Source organism: Tetrao urogallus, assembly GCF_951394365.1.
Source record: "Tetrao urogallus genome assembly, chromosome: 24".
NCBI classification, from domain to species: Eukaryota; Metazoa; Chordata; class Aves; order Galliformes; family Phasianidae; genus Tetrao; species Tetrao urogallus.
This window is the reverse complement of record NC_136837.1, coordinates 3,345,088-3,362,086: the sequence shown is the minus strand read 5'-3', so window position 1 is coordinate 3,362,086 and position 16,999 is coordinate 3,345,088. Positions and strand designations below refer to the sequence as shown.

The following is a 16,999-nucleotide window of genomic DNA, read 5'->3' as shown; positions in this document are numbered from 1 at the left end:
AGTAGCAGCCAAGCCCTGGAAAAGCAATAAAACAGCACACAATTAAGCAGTACTATTAAGGATGATTTTGCACTTAATGACTAAATCATACAAGTTTCCTACAATCAAAAGCACACTAGATTGGGTAAGTCAGAATCAAGAAAACAGCCTCGAACAACACAGCAAGCTCAGCACAAGTTGCCTGTGCCACAATGGACCAAAAAGACTGCAAACATCAGAATGACCCTACACCCAAAAGGCTATGAATAGGGCAGGGAAGATGAACAACCTGCAAATGAGCTTTCACACAAATCCAGAACGGAGGGTGGGAACAAAGAAGGTCTGTTCCAGATGTAGGACTTTGACCATCTCCTGGCTTAAGTCATTGAACTCGACAGGTTTTTCTTCTGGTCTGTAAAGAACAGGAAGCCTTAAAAACCTACAGCACAATACTGGCTTTTAACTCCTTCTTGGTGCAACACAGAAGTATATGCAATCACCAGGAATACTTCGAGAAAAAATTATGCCATTGGTAGAACCCACCAAGTGCACAGTGGTAGCAGGATCTATCTATATTTGCACAGTTGATTCTTGTATCATACACAGTACCAGACCCATTCACTAAGACAGTGTCTTATTCAGCATGCTGGGGCCTCTTGATTATTAAAATCATTAGCTTTTTTTTGTTTGTTTGTTTGTTTTTTAACGAGTCAAGAATGAGTTGTGATGGTTTGTTTTGCTTTAAGTCATTATTTTAGCTGCTACAGTTGCAGTGTTTTTTAGGGCAGTTTTATTTCTAGCTTCCAATTGAAGCTTAAACAGAGATATTTGGGAGCCAGACTCCAGCTGCTTAATCTGTGCAATACTTATTATAAAAGGTGCCTTCTGTAAGGTACTCTTATACCCCCATGCATGGCCTATTACAAGCGATGAAGAAAGGACTGGCTTTAGGAGAATGTAAAGCTACATGCATCTATTTCTTCAGTGAGTGATTGGACATGTACTTTTTGCTTTAACTGCTGTATGTGGATGTACATATGTACGTGTGTATATAAAGCTGTGTTTAATTAAAGGTGATTTATTGATTGCTAGATTCTCAGCTTGACTGGACTCGGATAACTGAAGCCCTCTGGGGCCAGGATAATCTGCTACCTCCAACAGTTCTGCTCTCACATTTAGACTGAATCTAACAGCTGTTAAACCTTCCTTAGAATTGCTGTTTTTGCAAGCAGCAGCTCTTACCTTCCATCACTACCTTCTGCAGAAAGCCTCTCTGAAGGGAAGTCTTGCTGACCTGCCCTTAACACACAGCTGTGCTTCAGGAGCCCTTCTCGTTGGCACCCAGAGCAGTAATTCTTCTCTAGAGCCACAGGATGTCACTGTTACTCTCCTCGACAGAGCTGGGATGAAAAATAAGGGGTGAACTACAAAACCCAGCGGTAGGAAAAAAACCAAAACCCAAAAACCTGTCATTACTAAAGCTCCTCCCCCTATGAGAGCATTCTCTCCATTGCTGTAGAGGAAACGAGCATGGAACAATAAACTGAGAAAGTTCGTTTCGAAAGACATCGTACCAAGTGCTGGCAGCTAATGAACAAAAATAAGTACCTGAGCGTGGCTTTGCAGATGGGTGGCACCTAGCTAACTGCTATTTTCAGAGCAGTGCTTCTTTTGGTTAAGGCAGGCTTTGCAACTCCAACTCCCACCTTGCCTTTATCACTGCATGAAGAAAGCAGCCACTCACCAAAAGATCTTCAGCAGGAGGTGCAGGTAGCTGAGCTGGCCCAAAGAGAGGCTGGCACTGCAAAGCTGGCACCAGCAGCCCCGTCTCCATTCAAGTGTGGGATCCTCTGCCTCTGTGAACAAGACAGGTTAGCTGAAGGTCTGATCAACTCATTAGCACAGTCATTAGCACGGAGCACACTGCCCCACAGCTGTAACTTTCAGTTTCCTCCACTGAAAGAAAAAAAAAAAACAAACAGCCAAAAGATCAGGAACTTTGTTAAAAATATTTATTTAAAAAAATACAATTGTTTTGCATGTCTGGTTGCACATAACTATTAACATATGATTGACTTGAATAATTTGCTACAATGCTTTTTTAAAGCCAGCTTGCATTATACAAAGCAAATCTCTCTGTCAGTTCTTACATAAAATAGTTTTCTTTAACTATTCCCACCCTATTTAAAAAAAAAAAATTGCAATACATGGATTTTTTTTTTTTTATTTTTTGCACAAAAATCGAAGCCATAGAAAAGTCACCTGATTCCTCAGGAAAGACCTTCATTATGTTTGAATAAAAACTGCCAATACGCCGCTCTGCAAAAGCAGCACGAGTCACTTTGAAGTCATTACAGTGCACTTCCTCCAAAACACGTTTTGCATCTCACAACTTCGCCCTCCAAATCGCAGCCAAACCTGAAATGTGTTCAAAGAACTGCATATGGACACGGATTAAGTTGATCAGACTTTTTGTTTTTTTTTTCTCCCAACACGCTGAAGGTCTTCCTAATATGTTACCTTGGAAGGTTAAATAAAAGCAAATTTAGTAACACTGAACAATTACTGAAAACTTTGGCTATTTATGTACTTGCATTACATACCAGCATCTTATTTTTTAAACACAATGGCATTAAGATACTCTTATTATAAGGTATTATTTTTCTGAAGTAAGAAAGACTGAGAAGCTACTCTCTCCCAACTCTAACCAGAGCACCAAAGCAGTGCAAGGCCATTGCTGTCTCCAACCTCCAGGCCTAGGATGAATCTCCAAGGAAGGAAGCACGCAGATGTTTGCTATGACATAACTTTGCCTCTTGGCTTGGCACTAGACACGTGTATCCAATGCAATTCTGTTCTGGAAAGAGTAACTGAAAACGTCATCTGCTGACTTGGTATCATTTGTACCACTATGTTTCTTCTAAATCACAGGAAAACAAGAGAGGATCCACTTGCAGAGTGAGCTGATGTGGTTGTCTCCTCAATCTGCCCCAAGCAGAAGAGTCAGAGCTGCAGGAGTATGAAAAATACCGCAGACATCACTGTGCTGATCTGCACAGAGCCCAGGTTAACCTGAAGAAACCACTCGAGGAGCAGCACCAAAGGCATCAGAAAAATCGCTTTCCAAAACAGATGTGCACTTGAAAAAGAAACAGAACAACTGCCAACCAGCACCACTGCTGATCTGGTTGCTGAAAGTCTTTCCCGTTCAGCTGATGCTTTGCTCCCTGGCTCCAGCTGAGCCACAGGCAGAAAGCTGCAAGGAGCAGATCCTCAGCTGCTGCAACTCACAGCAGCTCTGCTGCAGCCAATGGACCTTTCCTGTGTTACAAGTGGCACACAAGAGCTGTCTGCCATCAGCATGCTCTGTGTTCTCAGCAGTCCCAAGCCAAAGCCCCATGCTGGTTACCTCCCCTGTTCAGCCTCAGATTGATTCCAGCTGTCCTCATATGCATGACAGGAGACAACCACTATCTTCACTATGCGTGTCACTTGAGCTTCCCTATTTATTCCATCTCTATTATTAAGAATACACTTCTCAGCTATAAAAACAGAGGGGTTGGGGGAGATAAGCATTAAATGTGCTACTGTACTTATCACAAAACACTGTGACGTACATAAGGCCATCTGGTAACACTGCAACAGGATACAAACAAGATTTTCAAAGGGAGCTTTAGAATACATTTTTTGTCGTTGGTTTTTTTCTTTTTTTCTTTTTTTTTTTTTTGTTTTAAACTACAATGAATCATCTCAACCCTGTTCACGGAGAATTAACGTTAAAAACTAGTACATCATATATATAAAACTCTGTGCAACTGAACAACAGCAGAACAAAAAGTCAACACAATTCCCTAAAGCAGTTCCAAAGCCTGAAGAGTTAAGACATGCTAGCCAAAACAACCCACAGCACAGCTCGAGGAGCCCAGAGCACACCCAGGTATTGCACCCCGGCACACAGCACACACCAGGATCCATGCAGAGCCCATCTTCACCACCTTCCTTCCTGTGTTCCAGAAAATAAGGAAAAGAAAACAAAAAACAGCTTCCAGTTATTGGTATGCAGCACTGCTGCATGTACTGCTCGAGGCCGTGGGCTCCAAGCAGTGCTTTGCAACCTCCCTGCACTGCTGACAGTCGGATCCGTGTCTCCATTACGAGACCCCTGTTTTCCAAATGCTGACCATTGCACCTTCTGGCCTCAAGAGAGAAAGTTTTAGGAAGATGAAAAATAAAATAAAAATAAAAAAGCCTCAATTTTTGCTCCGTGCACATAAATCTGTTCAAAGATGCATTGAAGACACTTCTTTTCCCAGGAAGATGCGGCATACAACAACGCGTTGAAAAAGAACCTTTGGCAATCCTTAGCCCACACTGTGCTACAACCAATCTGAGTGTTTCCAAGAGAAAAAAAGAAAAGCCCCCCCAGAAGCATCCACAGCACGTGCAAAACGTCTTAAAAGTGGCAACTGCATCGTGCAGTGTTTGCTCTGAGTGCACAAACCTGGAAGCTGCACTGCATCCTGAGCACGCATCCCCTGGCAGTGAATAGGTGTGCACACGTATGTTTGTATGGAGAGAGCTGTGTGGAAACAATGCAGAGAGGAAACAAGCTGTACAAGTTTGCTTTTTTAATTAGATGCCAGCGACGGCTCTGCAATTAAAGTCTTCTACAACATTCTTTGGAAGGGGAGGGGAAATGAAAATCAATTCTAATCAACTCTCCTGTGTTTGGTAGAATAGTTTATATGAACCTGATGTCTTGCTGTCTGCAAAGGGAAATACATCAGCATGCACATCCAAGCAGAAGCATGGGGCCCTGCCCAGCTTTCTTATCCTGAAAGTCACTTTTTGGGGGGGAAAGGAACAAACAAAACAAAACAAGGATGGTGACAGTCAGCAAAGCAGCATCCTCCAGAAAGAGCCAACTTCCTGCCCTGAACATCTTCTCCCTCACATCTGTTTGTTCTTTGCACAAATCAAGAATAACACTCCTCAGTTCTAGACCTACCAGAGACCCAAACCAACACTCTCCTCCTGCTTCAGGCAGCACCAGGACAGTCAGGGAATCTGAGCAGAAGGTCCGACAGTGATGCGCAACACAGAAACAACGCAGCACTGCCATCAGTGCAGCTTGGCTGCCCTCAGATTGCATCCTTAGGACTAAAAGCCAGCCACAGAGAAAAGATTTACTTCTATTTTCAGGAATATTTCTCTGTTTGGAACCTGCTTGGTAAGGCTCCTGCAGAGTCCATAGGCTTTGCTCACCCCAAGTGGAACGCGGCGTCCGCAGATGTCAATCCAGGAAAAAGCCTTTGGCAGTAACAGCCCCAAAGAACTGTGTAAAACAACTGTCACCACGTTTTATCTTTTAATCTTCATCTGACAGCCTCTGATTTCAGCAGATCAACTTTAGCACGGCACATATTCACTGCCACTCAACTTGATGGCAGTCGCCAAAGGCTCCACATTAAGCAGATTTGCTAACACTGTTCAGACTAAACAGCAGCCATTGTCAATTACTGCTTAATTAAACTCAAATCAAGCCACAAAAATTCCTGTTTAGACAAGATGTACCACCCCTCCTTACAGCACCCCAAATAGCTTTTTAAGGAACATGACTGCAATTTTAATGCGTTTTCATCTGATTTTCATTGGATTTTCAATTGATCTGCTGAGCATAAATCCTGTGAGGCTCAGGCTGCCTGTCTGCAAGAAGATGCTCCAAAACTGGTCAGGCAAAATAAACCACCCACACCCAGGACCAGAAGATCAATCTATTTCCTACACAGGTGAACTAAGGAACAAAACAGAACAACATTGTTACAGACACCCCAAACTCACACGTTGAGTTTCAAAGCATCTGGCCATTCCGACAACGTCCCTTAACTACTGATGTAGTTTATTTCATAGCTGACAATACCAAGATAGCATCTTGATAACAACACTGAGATGTGTCTTGTAAACAAACATGCGTTCAAAATGGAAGAGGTTAAGTGGTAGAGTAAAATATGAGTAAATACAACAACAAAAAAGCTATAAAACAGTAGCAAAAATTAACTAAAAAATACACTGATAAACCACGGGTGGCCAACAGACCGTCAGTTCTATGGGCTCCAAACCAAGCACAAGGAAAATGCTACAGAAGTGGAGCAGAACTCTGAACCCAATGCTTACCTTGGAGCTGCCTGGGTGGGCCAGGCCAGCTCTGCCACCCAGTCCCAAGCTGCTGAAATTCTTGCACCCAAGTTGAAGTCACAGGGGATGGGGGACCTGACATCATGCAGCGCTTTGTGGTGGAAGATATGCACAAAAACAGCCCTCATTTGTCGTTAAAATGAACACTATAAAAAAAAATAGAAAGCAAACAAGAAGAATCCATCTGCTAGATATCCAGGGCCTGAAAAAACGACGGGGAGAAACGTATCCCAAACTACTGACCAGCCAAAGCCTTTCCTGTGATAACACACACTCCTTTCGAGCAAGGGTGCACAGACACTGAAGCTTTAGGACACGCTGAGGGAACACAATGAACTCCCAAATTTGAGGAGTTTCATCACTTCCTGACCTGCAGAATGCAATGTGCCAAAGGCACTGCATGGGAACTACATCCAGCCAGCAATGCTGAGGCCAGATCCCTGAAACAAGGCTCTGGGATTCCACTCTGTTAAGGAAAAAGCTTTCTTCCACCGCCCTCATCACCATGATCGCGTTCTCTGAAAACAGGAAGGTGGAGCAGGGAACGTTGTACAACTGCAGGGGATTATCAGCACAATTCTGCTTTCCACGGATTGTCTGCTTGCAGCTAGTGGCATCCTGATGGTTCAGGTTCTCAAAACAGACAGACATAGCACAGACAGCAGCAGCAGCGCAAGCTTTGCAACTCTGCAGTGCTATTATACAGCAGCAGTGACATTTAAAAGAGATTTCCAGAAGCAAGACAGATGGTCAGCTTCCATGCTCATCCAGTCTAATTCTACCACCACCTATGAATTAACCAATGCAAATACTATCAAAGCATTCAACAATACCACAGTTACTTCAGCAACATGAATTGCAATGTAACACAACGTCTCTGTAATGCTGCACTATTTTTTAAACCAACATGGTACTATACCCATATTACAAACTGCTAACGTGATAATTAAAGAAGAGCCTATACTAACCCCACCTTCCCCATACTAAAAACAAGTTGCAATGAGCTGCAAACTGCTCCTGAAGTGAGCCAGTAGAGCACCAGCAAGTCACATCACCGAGCTCCGAGGAATGTGATCCAAAAAAGCTGGCAGTTCTATGCTTATTAATAAACATCTGCTTAATGAGGCAGCATATATACAATATTAGGTATTATCTTAAGTGACCTGAAGTGGGGAAAACGTCAGCAAGCCTCTCTCTCCGTGCCCAGACTTACAGTTTGCTTTCCCAACTGCCTCCTGAGGTTACAAACCCCATAGGGGACTCCTGTTTTCCAAGGCAGGTGCCCAAGCAAAAGTAATCATCCTCTCACATCACCTGTCAGGAATTTGGACACTACCAGGCTGAAATACAGAGAGGCTGCACTTTCATAGCAGCTTTCCCTAAAGAAGGTGTTCCTGAAGGTGAGCGTGCATCTCACAGCTATGGCAGTGCAATCTGCTGCAGCTACTTGGAGAACAGCGTGAAACTAGGCCAAGCACAAACTGACAAGCTCTATTAGTTAGCATTTGGTTCTCTTGCATATCTATGCTGAAAGTCATACAGTTTACAAAAAAAATTAAGTGCACGTGTGCACATACACAACTTCTAAACTAAAACTTGGCTTTTCTCCATAGGGGACAAGGAAAGGGAAGCAATTAAATTGCAAGTCTTTAGTGCTCATTAGTCATTTTTAAACTCTAATCCTAGTCTGCAATGTTGCTCTCAAATCCACACACACATTGGGCATAACATTGGCCAACCTAAAACAGCCATTAAAAGTGCTGCTATTTATACATAGCTATATATATTTTCTAGAGCAAACTCATAAGCTATCATGCAAACCAGAAAATTCCACATGCCTGCTCTTAATTATGATCTGCAGGTTTCTCTCTGCATTTAAAAAAAAAAAAAAAAAAAAAAGTCAATATTGCACATTGTCATTTTAAGAGCCACTGGCACAGGAACTTTATCCTGCATCTGCTGATGTCTAAATGCAAAGCAGTATCACTCCTCCAATGAAACTCAACAGGAAGACAGTTCATTACACGAGCTCACTCCCTGCTACCAGCACCTGAAATAGGCACGCTCTTTTCTCCCACTTGGCAGAGGACTTTCTGGATGAACAATGCCCAAAAAGCAACTCCATTACCCCCACTCGTGTCGAGGGTGCTGCATCAGAAACATACAAAGTGGTTAATTCAACGCTAGAATATAGAGAGAACATCACTGCAGTAAGTTAAGTCCTGGGTATTGTCATACGTATGCTTTAAAGTGAATTCAGTCTGCAAAAGTGGCAAAAGGAAAACTGTGGCAAGCCTGAGCTCACCGCTTCTCCATCAAACGGGTGTGCTATGCAAGAAGCACACTGCCAGCTCCTCGTGCTGTTAAGGTACAGCCTTCCTCTGCTCATTAAACCTTCACAGCCAGCCACTGGGGACACCAAAGGAAGGAGACGGCCTCAATCTGTTTTCTAGAAGGTATTTTATCAAGATTATCTTATGTCACTCAGCTCACAACGTGAGTGGCAAACGGAAGTTGCTGCCTGACAGCAGATGCCCCCGAAGCAGAAGGGCACAGACTGAGACCCCCCATCCGCGAGGGCAAGTCCCTCTTCTTTCATTCCTCCATTCTCTCAAAAGGCCTCCTGAGGTTTAAAAATCTAATTAAAAAATGTCATCAGTGTTTCAAATGGCTCTGGAAACTCGTCTTGTATTAATTCACAAACACGTGGCCACCAAGGAAACAAAAGCAAGTGCAAATTTACAGTGAGGCGGATACCCCTGGTACCTCTGTCAGCTAGCGGTACACATTAAGCCCAACTTTCTCAGGGTCTGAGTGCTTCCTCGAATAATAATACAAAAAAAGCCATAGATTTAAAGCCAAACTCGAGAAAAGAGCTGGGAAAAGCTTCTCCACTTCAAACTGTGGGATAAAAAACAACAGTAAAAACACTCAGACATCGGCGTTCTCACCCACTGCTTGGGGCTGAAAACGCGGCATCAGGCAGCAACCTCACGTCGCAGATAAACCCTCAACACCTCACGTCAAATCCACCATTCTGCTCATCTTCCAGCAGTGAGATTACAGGTCTCCGGCACAAGAAATGTTTGGACTTCAGCATTCAAACTTTCTGACAACTGAAAAGAACAGATCCCACCATTGGTTTGTCTCCAGGCTTTGCCCCCTCGCTGAAGGAGGGCTCGGAAGCATCCAGGAGCCAAGCACTGCAAGGCCGGGCTGCCTGCATGCAGTGTCATTGAGAAATTGTCCACATCTCAGAAACACAACCATGGAGTATGCCTTGAAAATTGCTACCTGCAAAGAGACAAGATGTTTTTACAGCAGATAAGATGCGGGCTGTTTTGCTGCTGCAGAAGTTATCAGGCCCCAAGGCAAAGCTGAGTGCACGCACACACTCCTTTCCCAAGCATTTCCTGCAATGCCAGCTTCGATCGTGATTAAATTTCTTCTTGCCAAGCACAGGAAGCAGAAGAACAGAGGTTTTCCAAGAGTCACAGAGAAAAGACTTCTCTGATACTATTGACTGCAAACAGTGCAGACTCAGTTACTGCAACACCAATTGAAACTCCCTTTAACCATAGTGAAGTCTTCCAACCAAGGAGGGAAGAGACCGGAGCTTCAGCTCCTATTAAGGCATTTGCATAAACATTACCAATCTGGGTCTTCAAAAAACAGGAATTTTGCAAAAAAAGGCATTTTATCTGGGAATGGCAAAAATGATGACTGCTGATAATCTCTGTGGAATTATAAATCGCTCTTTTACAAAAATCGTGGTTAAATATAAGTGTCATCTCTTTTCCTTGCTTGCCAATATGTCCTTTCCCACCAGTTCGTGTGCTATGTCTTCTGCAGATCAGGGGAAAATGGGCCAGGGGTAGAGGGTCCATCCAGTCCAGACAGTGTGAATGGGCCGTGACTGTTCAGCACTGATGGAAACTAAGAGACAAAACAAAAGTGGTTGAGAAAGGGCATTTTAATTCAATGTTCCTCCCTAACTGTGCATAAAGAAGCTCCCCAGGAAACAAACAAACAAACAAAAAAACCTTTCAAAGAATCTTCCTGTCTTCCCCCGACTAATTACTTTTTAAATGCCACCACACCACAGATTGCACAACCCCAGCTATTGCAGCCAGTGCTGCAGGAGGGACACAGACTGCAGCCTCTGCACTGAGCGCTGCCTATGTCCTAAATTAGTCATATCACAAGAAAACGACTTTATACAGGTTGTTGGGAAACAAAGTCCTACGTTGTTCTTCAATCAATTATCAGCTGTTTGCAGAGAAAAGGGCACCAGGTACAAAAAGATCCCCTGAATGAAAGGAAACTTTTTAGTACTTCAAACTTGGAAAGACTGAGTAACCAAAGCATGACATATTTCATGACATATCATGAAATGCCTACTACTTAACTGCCTCACCTTATTAAACAGCAAATATTACTGCCCAAACTTGCCATCAGATTCTTGGGCTAACAGATCCCTACAGGTCTTCTGAAGAAAGCACTGACAAGTATGGCTCAGAGATGGGCTGAACTTGCTGGAACTTACCTGAAAGAGAGTATTAGCACCTTGCAACCTTGCAGGACTGAGAGGAGCAACTGGGCTGAGGGTACTCCAGAAATGAATACTGGAGAGCAAGGGACTTGGGGTCAGCAAGATGGGAGTCTGCAAAACACACAAAGACAGTCAGTCGTGTGAAAGCTGCACTTGGAGTAATGCACTGCATATGTAAATCTGGCCACAGTCATCCAGCTCCTCCAGCTGCAGAGGGCTGGATCCCATTTTAGGAACTCCCATTTTCTCCTTCTGCCTCCTCCCACCTCCTCCTCTTCCCTTCAAACCCCACCACAGCAGCAGCAGCCATCAGTTTTTCCTCCCCTTTCTTAGCTCTCCTCCCTGCAGCTGCCAAATCCTGCTGTAACCTACAGCAAATTGCCTCCTCCTGCAATTCATATACAGCACCTGCAAGTGACTTTGGAGAACTCAGCTTATGAATTTAAAACGAGCAGAGTGGGCACACACACACGGACTGAGTGACACGGGGGACGTAAGCTACAACAAAAGAAATGCACACCCAGCTTCTGAACGCTCTGGATGCTCCAGGTTTACAAGCCAAACACTTTGAAGGGTTCCAAAAGTGCAACTGCACGCTGTTTTTCTCCTGTCTTCAGCCATTTCAATTTTCTATCAGCAGTTTCCCTGCAGTTTAACTCCAATTTATTACAGGAAGGAGATTAAATGTATACAGAACAATATAACAGCATAGTTGGATTCAGTTCTCTTCCAAATTTTCCATGAGGAACAAAAGCTTTCCTTTCCCACGCGCTGAGAACAACCAAATTCTGCAGCCATTGTCATCACATTAAATCACATTATTATGGTTTTAACGGCTACTAAATCAAGTGAAAGAACACTGCTGAACACACACCTGTTTTTAATGGAATTTCAGAATCAACCTGAAGGATTTCAGAATGAGCCTGAAATGCTTTGGAAATAATTCAGTGTCACTCTGGAATGCTTACAAAGGATCCTTACAGTGCTGGTTTGGTTCATCTGCCCTCCCTTACTGCCTCACAGTGTAACAGAACCACTACTGTCACTTTAAAAAAAATAAAGGAGGTGGGGGAATTACCTGGGAGAAAAGTGCTGGAGTAAGAGAAGCCGTGGGGAGGGAAGGGCTCAGTATTCCCAATGGACTTGGATCGCTGCCTGTAATGACGAGAGTAGGAGCCAACTCCAGCCCTTTGGGTTTTTTAGATCTGGAGAGGTGATTGGCAAATTCCTTCTCCAGAACAGATGAATCCTGCTCTTTGGGCTCTGGGGATTGATGCTGAAGGCTCTGAGCCTGCTCCAGCTGCTGAGAAGCCACTGATTCTATGTCCGTGTCAATGTCCAGGTCAGGATTAGAACTCAGGGGCGGCGATGGGGGGGTGGAAGGAACTTGCAGAACGGGAGAAACCGAGGATACAGGTGGAGTTGGGGTAAAGCTGGTGGTCAAGTTTGGCAAAGGTGCTGGAGCTTCAGGGATAGTTAACTTGGGGAGAACGAGAGTCTCCAAGGTCTGCAGAGTTTCTTCTGATCCCATGGGAAGAGAGGATGCAGTTGAGGTGGCAGAAGCAGTGGATGTAGCAGAGACTGTTGAAGTGGTGGCGACCAGGGGGACGGACGAAGGCTTTTTGGAGGGCATGGTGACAAACTTGATGACAGACGGCGTTGGATCCTGAGCAGCTTTCTTCTCTGTCAGTTTCTCAGCCGGATTCTCAATCTTGATGGACCTGAAGAGTTTTACGTTGGAAGAGTTCAGGGAGTTCAGCGTAAAAGAGGAGTACAAGCCTGAGTGGATGTAGTCGTTGCGGCTGGAGGATTTCGCACACGACTGAGCCTTCTCCTTCCCGCAGCTCTCCACGTCCTTTGGAGCACTGCTAACCTCTGCAAAGCTGCTCAGTTCAGGCTCTCCTTCCATCCGGCCCACGACAAGTGGATCCATTTTTAAGATCTCCGGATAAGAAACAAACTTGTACACAAACTTCTTACCGTTCACCTTTTTAATGATATTCTGTGGGTAAGAAGATAGGTATTGTCAGCCTCCCTTTAGATTCATTTTCCTGCTACAAACTCTGCCTAAAACACACTGAGGAATTCAATAGTTTGTCATCTTTCAACAGAAATCCTTTTCTCTTTTGTTTTTAACACACTGCATTCTTGCAATTCAGTTTTCCTGCCAATGTATCATTTCCAGAGCTCACAGACACACAGGTGAGGCTCAACCTGACCTCAATGCACCCACAGCAAACCCTAAGACAGCAGAGCAATTCTGTTTCAAATACTTAAGATGATCTGCTAGGAAACAAAGACACCATCACTGAAGTTAAGGTCTCTGCTCTGGGCACTGCAAGCATAATCTGAGAGGAGAACATACAAGATTAAAGCTTGCAAGGTTTGTAGAATTGATGCCTAATACATTAAATCAAAGCACCCTTATTCTTAGTGGGATGGTAATAAAAGAAAGCAGCTGAACTGTTCAGCAGAACGTGGGCTTATCAGTTATCTTAATATCACAAACTCTGTCAAACTTGCTTAGCTCCTCACCAAAATGCCACACACAATTTGGGCCACAGAGGATGCTGATTTACTGTACAGTTGTTATTAGTGAGACCTCATGGTGCAAAGCCAGATGAAGGAAACTGTGCTGCCCAGTCTTAAACTCCAAGCACTGCACCCCACAAACTGACAGCTTCTTCAGAAACCTTTTTTTTTTCTTTTTTTTAATCTCATACACCCACATAACAACATTTGTGGGATAAATGGCTTACTGGAAGGTTATTGAAATGAAGGCAGCAATCCCACACTGTGGTTCTGGTTCAGCTTTTTGACACCACTCGTGTTCTTACAAGTTCTTTGAAGAGACATCAGCTTCAGAAGAGAAGCACCTCACCCTGCTGGACTAAACTCAGTCTCCTCAGTAGAGGTGCATTTCTGAACACAAGAATGAAAACAAAGAACCTGTGAGCTGCCATGCTGGAAATCCCTCTTTTGATAGCTCCTTCATAGAGATCATTACAGAAAAGGTTTCAGTGCTTGGAAAGGAGATTACTCACAGAAGGATGATAGCAAAGGCATACATTAAAGAGGAAAACAATCTTGCATAAAGCCATCCAGAAACTTAGAAAATAACCACTGGGGAGGAAGCAGGCATGAGGATAAACAAGGGGAAAAAGAAAAACCTCTGAACTTGAGTCAGTGCACCTCACTGAACTCTTGGAGCCAGAAGTGACACCTCTCCCCTTGAACAGAATGAAAAAGGAAACAAAGCTCATTAGGCAGAAGCTGGTAAGATGGATAAGGATTTCAGGTGGATTTATGGCCTCTGTTACCTTCACATAATAGTATCTGAGAGCACGGCTGAGTTTATCATAGTTCATGCTGGGTTTGTTCTTGCGGATTCCCCACAGTCTGGCCACCTCCTCTGCCTGCTGCAGTTTGAACTCCCCGTCATTGGAGGTCCAACAGATGATATTCTTGTTCTGAGGCTCTTTCAGGAGTTGGAGGAGGAACTGCCACAGGGTGATAGCACTGTCCATAGCAGTAAGCTGAAACGCAGAGACAAGGCAACACATTAGGAACTGTGCATCTTCGGCGTCTCCCTAGAAGGAGGGTGAGGGCACAGAGATGTTATTTCCAAAGGCAGCAAGAGTAAAAAATTATTAGTCACCAGTCGTGAAAGATGTTCCCTGCAGAACAGGGAGGCTGAGAGCCAACTGCTATCGTCTCCTCCCACATGTCAGTCCTTTTCACATGGGTTATATTTAGCCTCATTTAACTAAATCAGGTCATTTTGGGTAAGTTGCAATGAGTCATTACCCAAAAAAAAAAAAAAAAAAAAAAAACAACAAAAAACCAACCCAAAAAGAAAACCACCCCAATTCTTAGTTGTTCCGCGTTCACCCATTCTGAGTTGTATTGAGGAACAGCTCAGGTGCACCCAGGTGAGATCAAACCTCCTCCTTCTTTCTCACCCACTCACCTGCAGCCTCCTCCTCCAGCTGCCTGAAGATGTCACTGTGAAGAACAACCCAACCTTCCTTCAGTTCACATTTCCAACGTCCCTCCCAACCAACCCCCAGCCTGCTCTCCCATCTTTCTTCTGCAATTTTCACCCCTTTCATAAGAAATTAAGCAAATTAAAAACAAAGAAGCAAATACAGTTTCAAGCACCGACTTGGCTTTTCAAGTTTTCAAGGCTGAGGTCTTTTAGGACCAGTGTCACTGCAGCACAGTTCTCCTGCACTGCAGGAGGGATGTACAGTCAGGGATGTACAGTACAGGAGGGATGTACAGTCACCAGTACAGAGATGGAGGTCATTCCCTGACTGCATCAGCCTGTATGAGGTGATGCTTCCACCAAAATTTAAGTGCAACACCAATAATCCTGCCCGTACAGAGGAATTAGAAAGCAGGCTGTGAACTAAAACAGCTAGAATTATATTCATGCAGCATCCCATATGGATTCTCTTATCCCAGAACACGTGGCTTCTCTCCGTACAGCTTCAACTTCTTCCAGTGTAACAAAAACAAACAGGGCTGCTCTGCAATAAGAGCCTTCCCAAAGATCTACGCTGGATGCGCGCCCTGCCGCATTTCCCCCTGCCCCAACCCTCCATAAAGGCCAACCTAAATGGCACAGGGGCTCCTACTGGGGTGAGAGCAGCTTTAGACACCAAGTGCTGTTGGCAGGAGGAGGCTCTGAAGGCTCACAGCCCCAGCAAGGACTCGTGTCCGTGTTGCTGAGGTCCACGCGCACGCAGGGCTAAGTTTGAGATCCAGGCAGGACTGCCAGTTTGTCCTCATTACCAAAGCCTTTATTCCAATCTCGTTACTGCCCAGCACTTAGCCAGCCCTAAATAAGGAAGAGAACAGTCTACATGTCAGAGCCTCAGAATCCAGTCAGCCCTGAAAAAGGATTACTGCTGACAGTTTACACAGGACCCAGCATTCCTATTTTAAATCAGGTGCCCCGGGGCAGGTATTCTTTTTGGGCAGAGCCCATTGCATTTAACCTGTTTTCACAAATACCTGCCTGATGGCACACTGACACGATGTTACATTGATCAACTGGGTTAAATTGCTGCAATTACAGGCAACAATCTCAAAATGAAGGACACCCACACCACCCAGTTATGCTGGCCTAAGGTGCTTTCCTCGTTAATTACTGATGAGTACAGCTCTGCGCTTGCCCAAATTAATTGCTGAGCACTCTAAGAAGACATCAGCTGCTGAGCTGGTCCTGCAGCACGGAGCTGTGGGGCAGGGAATGGAGTTAAAGCCATTCCAGCTCTCTGCTGTGCACTTTGCCAATGCCATTTCCTACCGAGCATCACCAGCACAGCCTCATTATCCTGTCAGGATGATGCACACGCACGGGGTGTTGTGTAGACATAAGGACTTGATTCTACCATTCTACAGAGCTGTCAATACCCATGATAAGTGTTAGCAGAGAAAGAGCAGGAAAATGAAGTTGAGTGATTATTCCCACGCTACGTTCATCTGCAGCAGCTTCAAAGGCCCATAAGCAGCACTGCAGCAAACAGCGCCGAGCGATGCAACGGGAGGCAATCACACAGAAATTAGATTAGCAGGACAATATCAGGGAGGCAAAGGCTTTTTCTCCTCCTAAAAACCTGTGATGATTGCATCCCCGAATTGAAACGCCGTGTAATTTCAGTGCTGTGCTTTCCTTTAGCAAGAAGCACTTTGCTGTCGTTATCGGAAAGCTCTCCAACCTTACTGCAGTCACATCAATGCCTGGCTTATGGCTGGAGCAGAGCTGAGATGCACACCGCCGACACGACTGTGCTCCCCTGGCACAAACAGCAGCACGGCCTGGATTGAACAGAAGGACAGATTTGTTAAAAGCCACCTTCAGAGCAATGTGCCGCGTTGTCCTGAGCAGCAGAACAACAGCAGGGCTCCTCGCTGGCACCACAATCTCTACATACAGCACAGCCTTATGGCTGAAGGAATCCCCCCCCCCAGGGGCACAGCCATGACTACAGCAAACATCAGATGAATCCAGCTGCTACCAACACTCCTGGAGTCACAGGTTTCAGCACTCTGTGCCATTCCTTCCATCATTTCATCAAGGACGCAGCACGGCATGGCGCACGGACAGGTTGTGCTGCAGATGAACGCCCCTCTTCATTCATTATTTATTGCACACACCTACAGGAAACAACGGAGCGACACCTGAATGCATCCAGGAGCTTGTCCTGATTAGATAGAAAGGGAAATAATAACCCTGCAACCTGGCTAAAGCAGTGGTACAGGTGG

General features: G+C 44.7%; 1 protein-coding gene across 1 annotated transcript; it reads right to left on the bottom strand.

Moving 5' to 3' along the window:
- Positions 1-10,011: 10,011 nt before the first annotated feature.
- On the bottom strand, positions 10,012-14,256 carry ELK4 (ETS transcription factor ELK4; the record flags this gene model as incomplete). The annotated part of the gene is made up of 4 exons (XM_079546299.1): positions 14,047-14,256; positions 11,805-12,728; positions 10,721-10,837; positions 10,012-10,110 (listed from the first exon to the last, which is right to left on the bottom strand). Exons 1-4 carry the CDS (start codon positions 14,251-14,253, stop codon positions 10,012-10,014), a joined length of 1,347 nt encoding a protein of 448 aa, XP_079402425.1. The 5' UTR covers positions 14,254-14,256.
- Between the last annotated feature and the right edge of the window lie 2,743 nt (positions 14,257-16,999).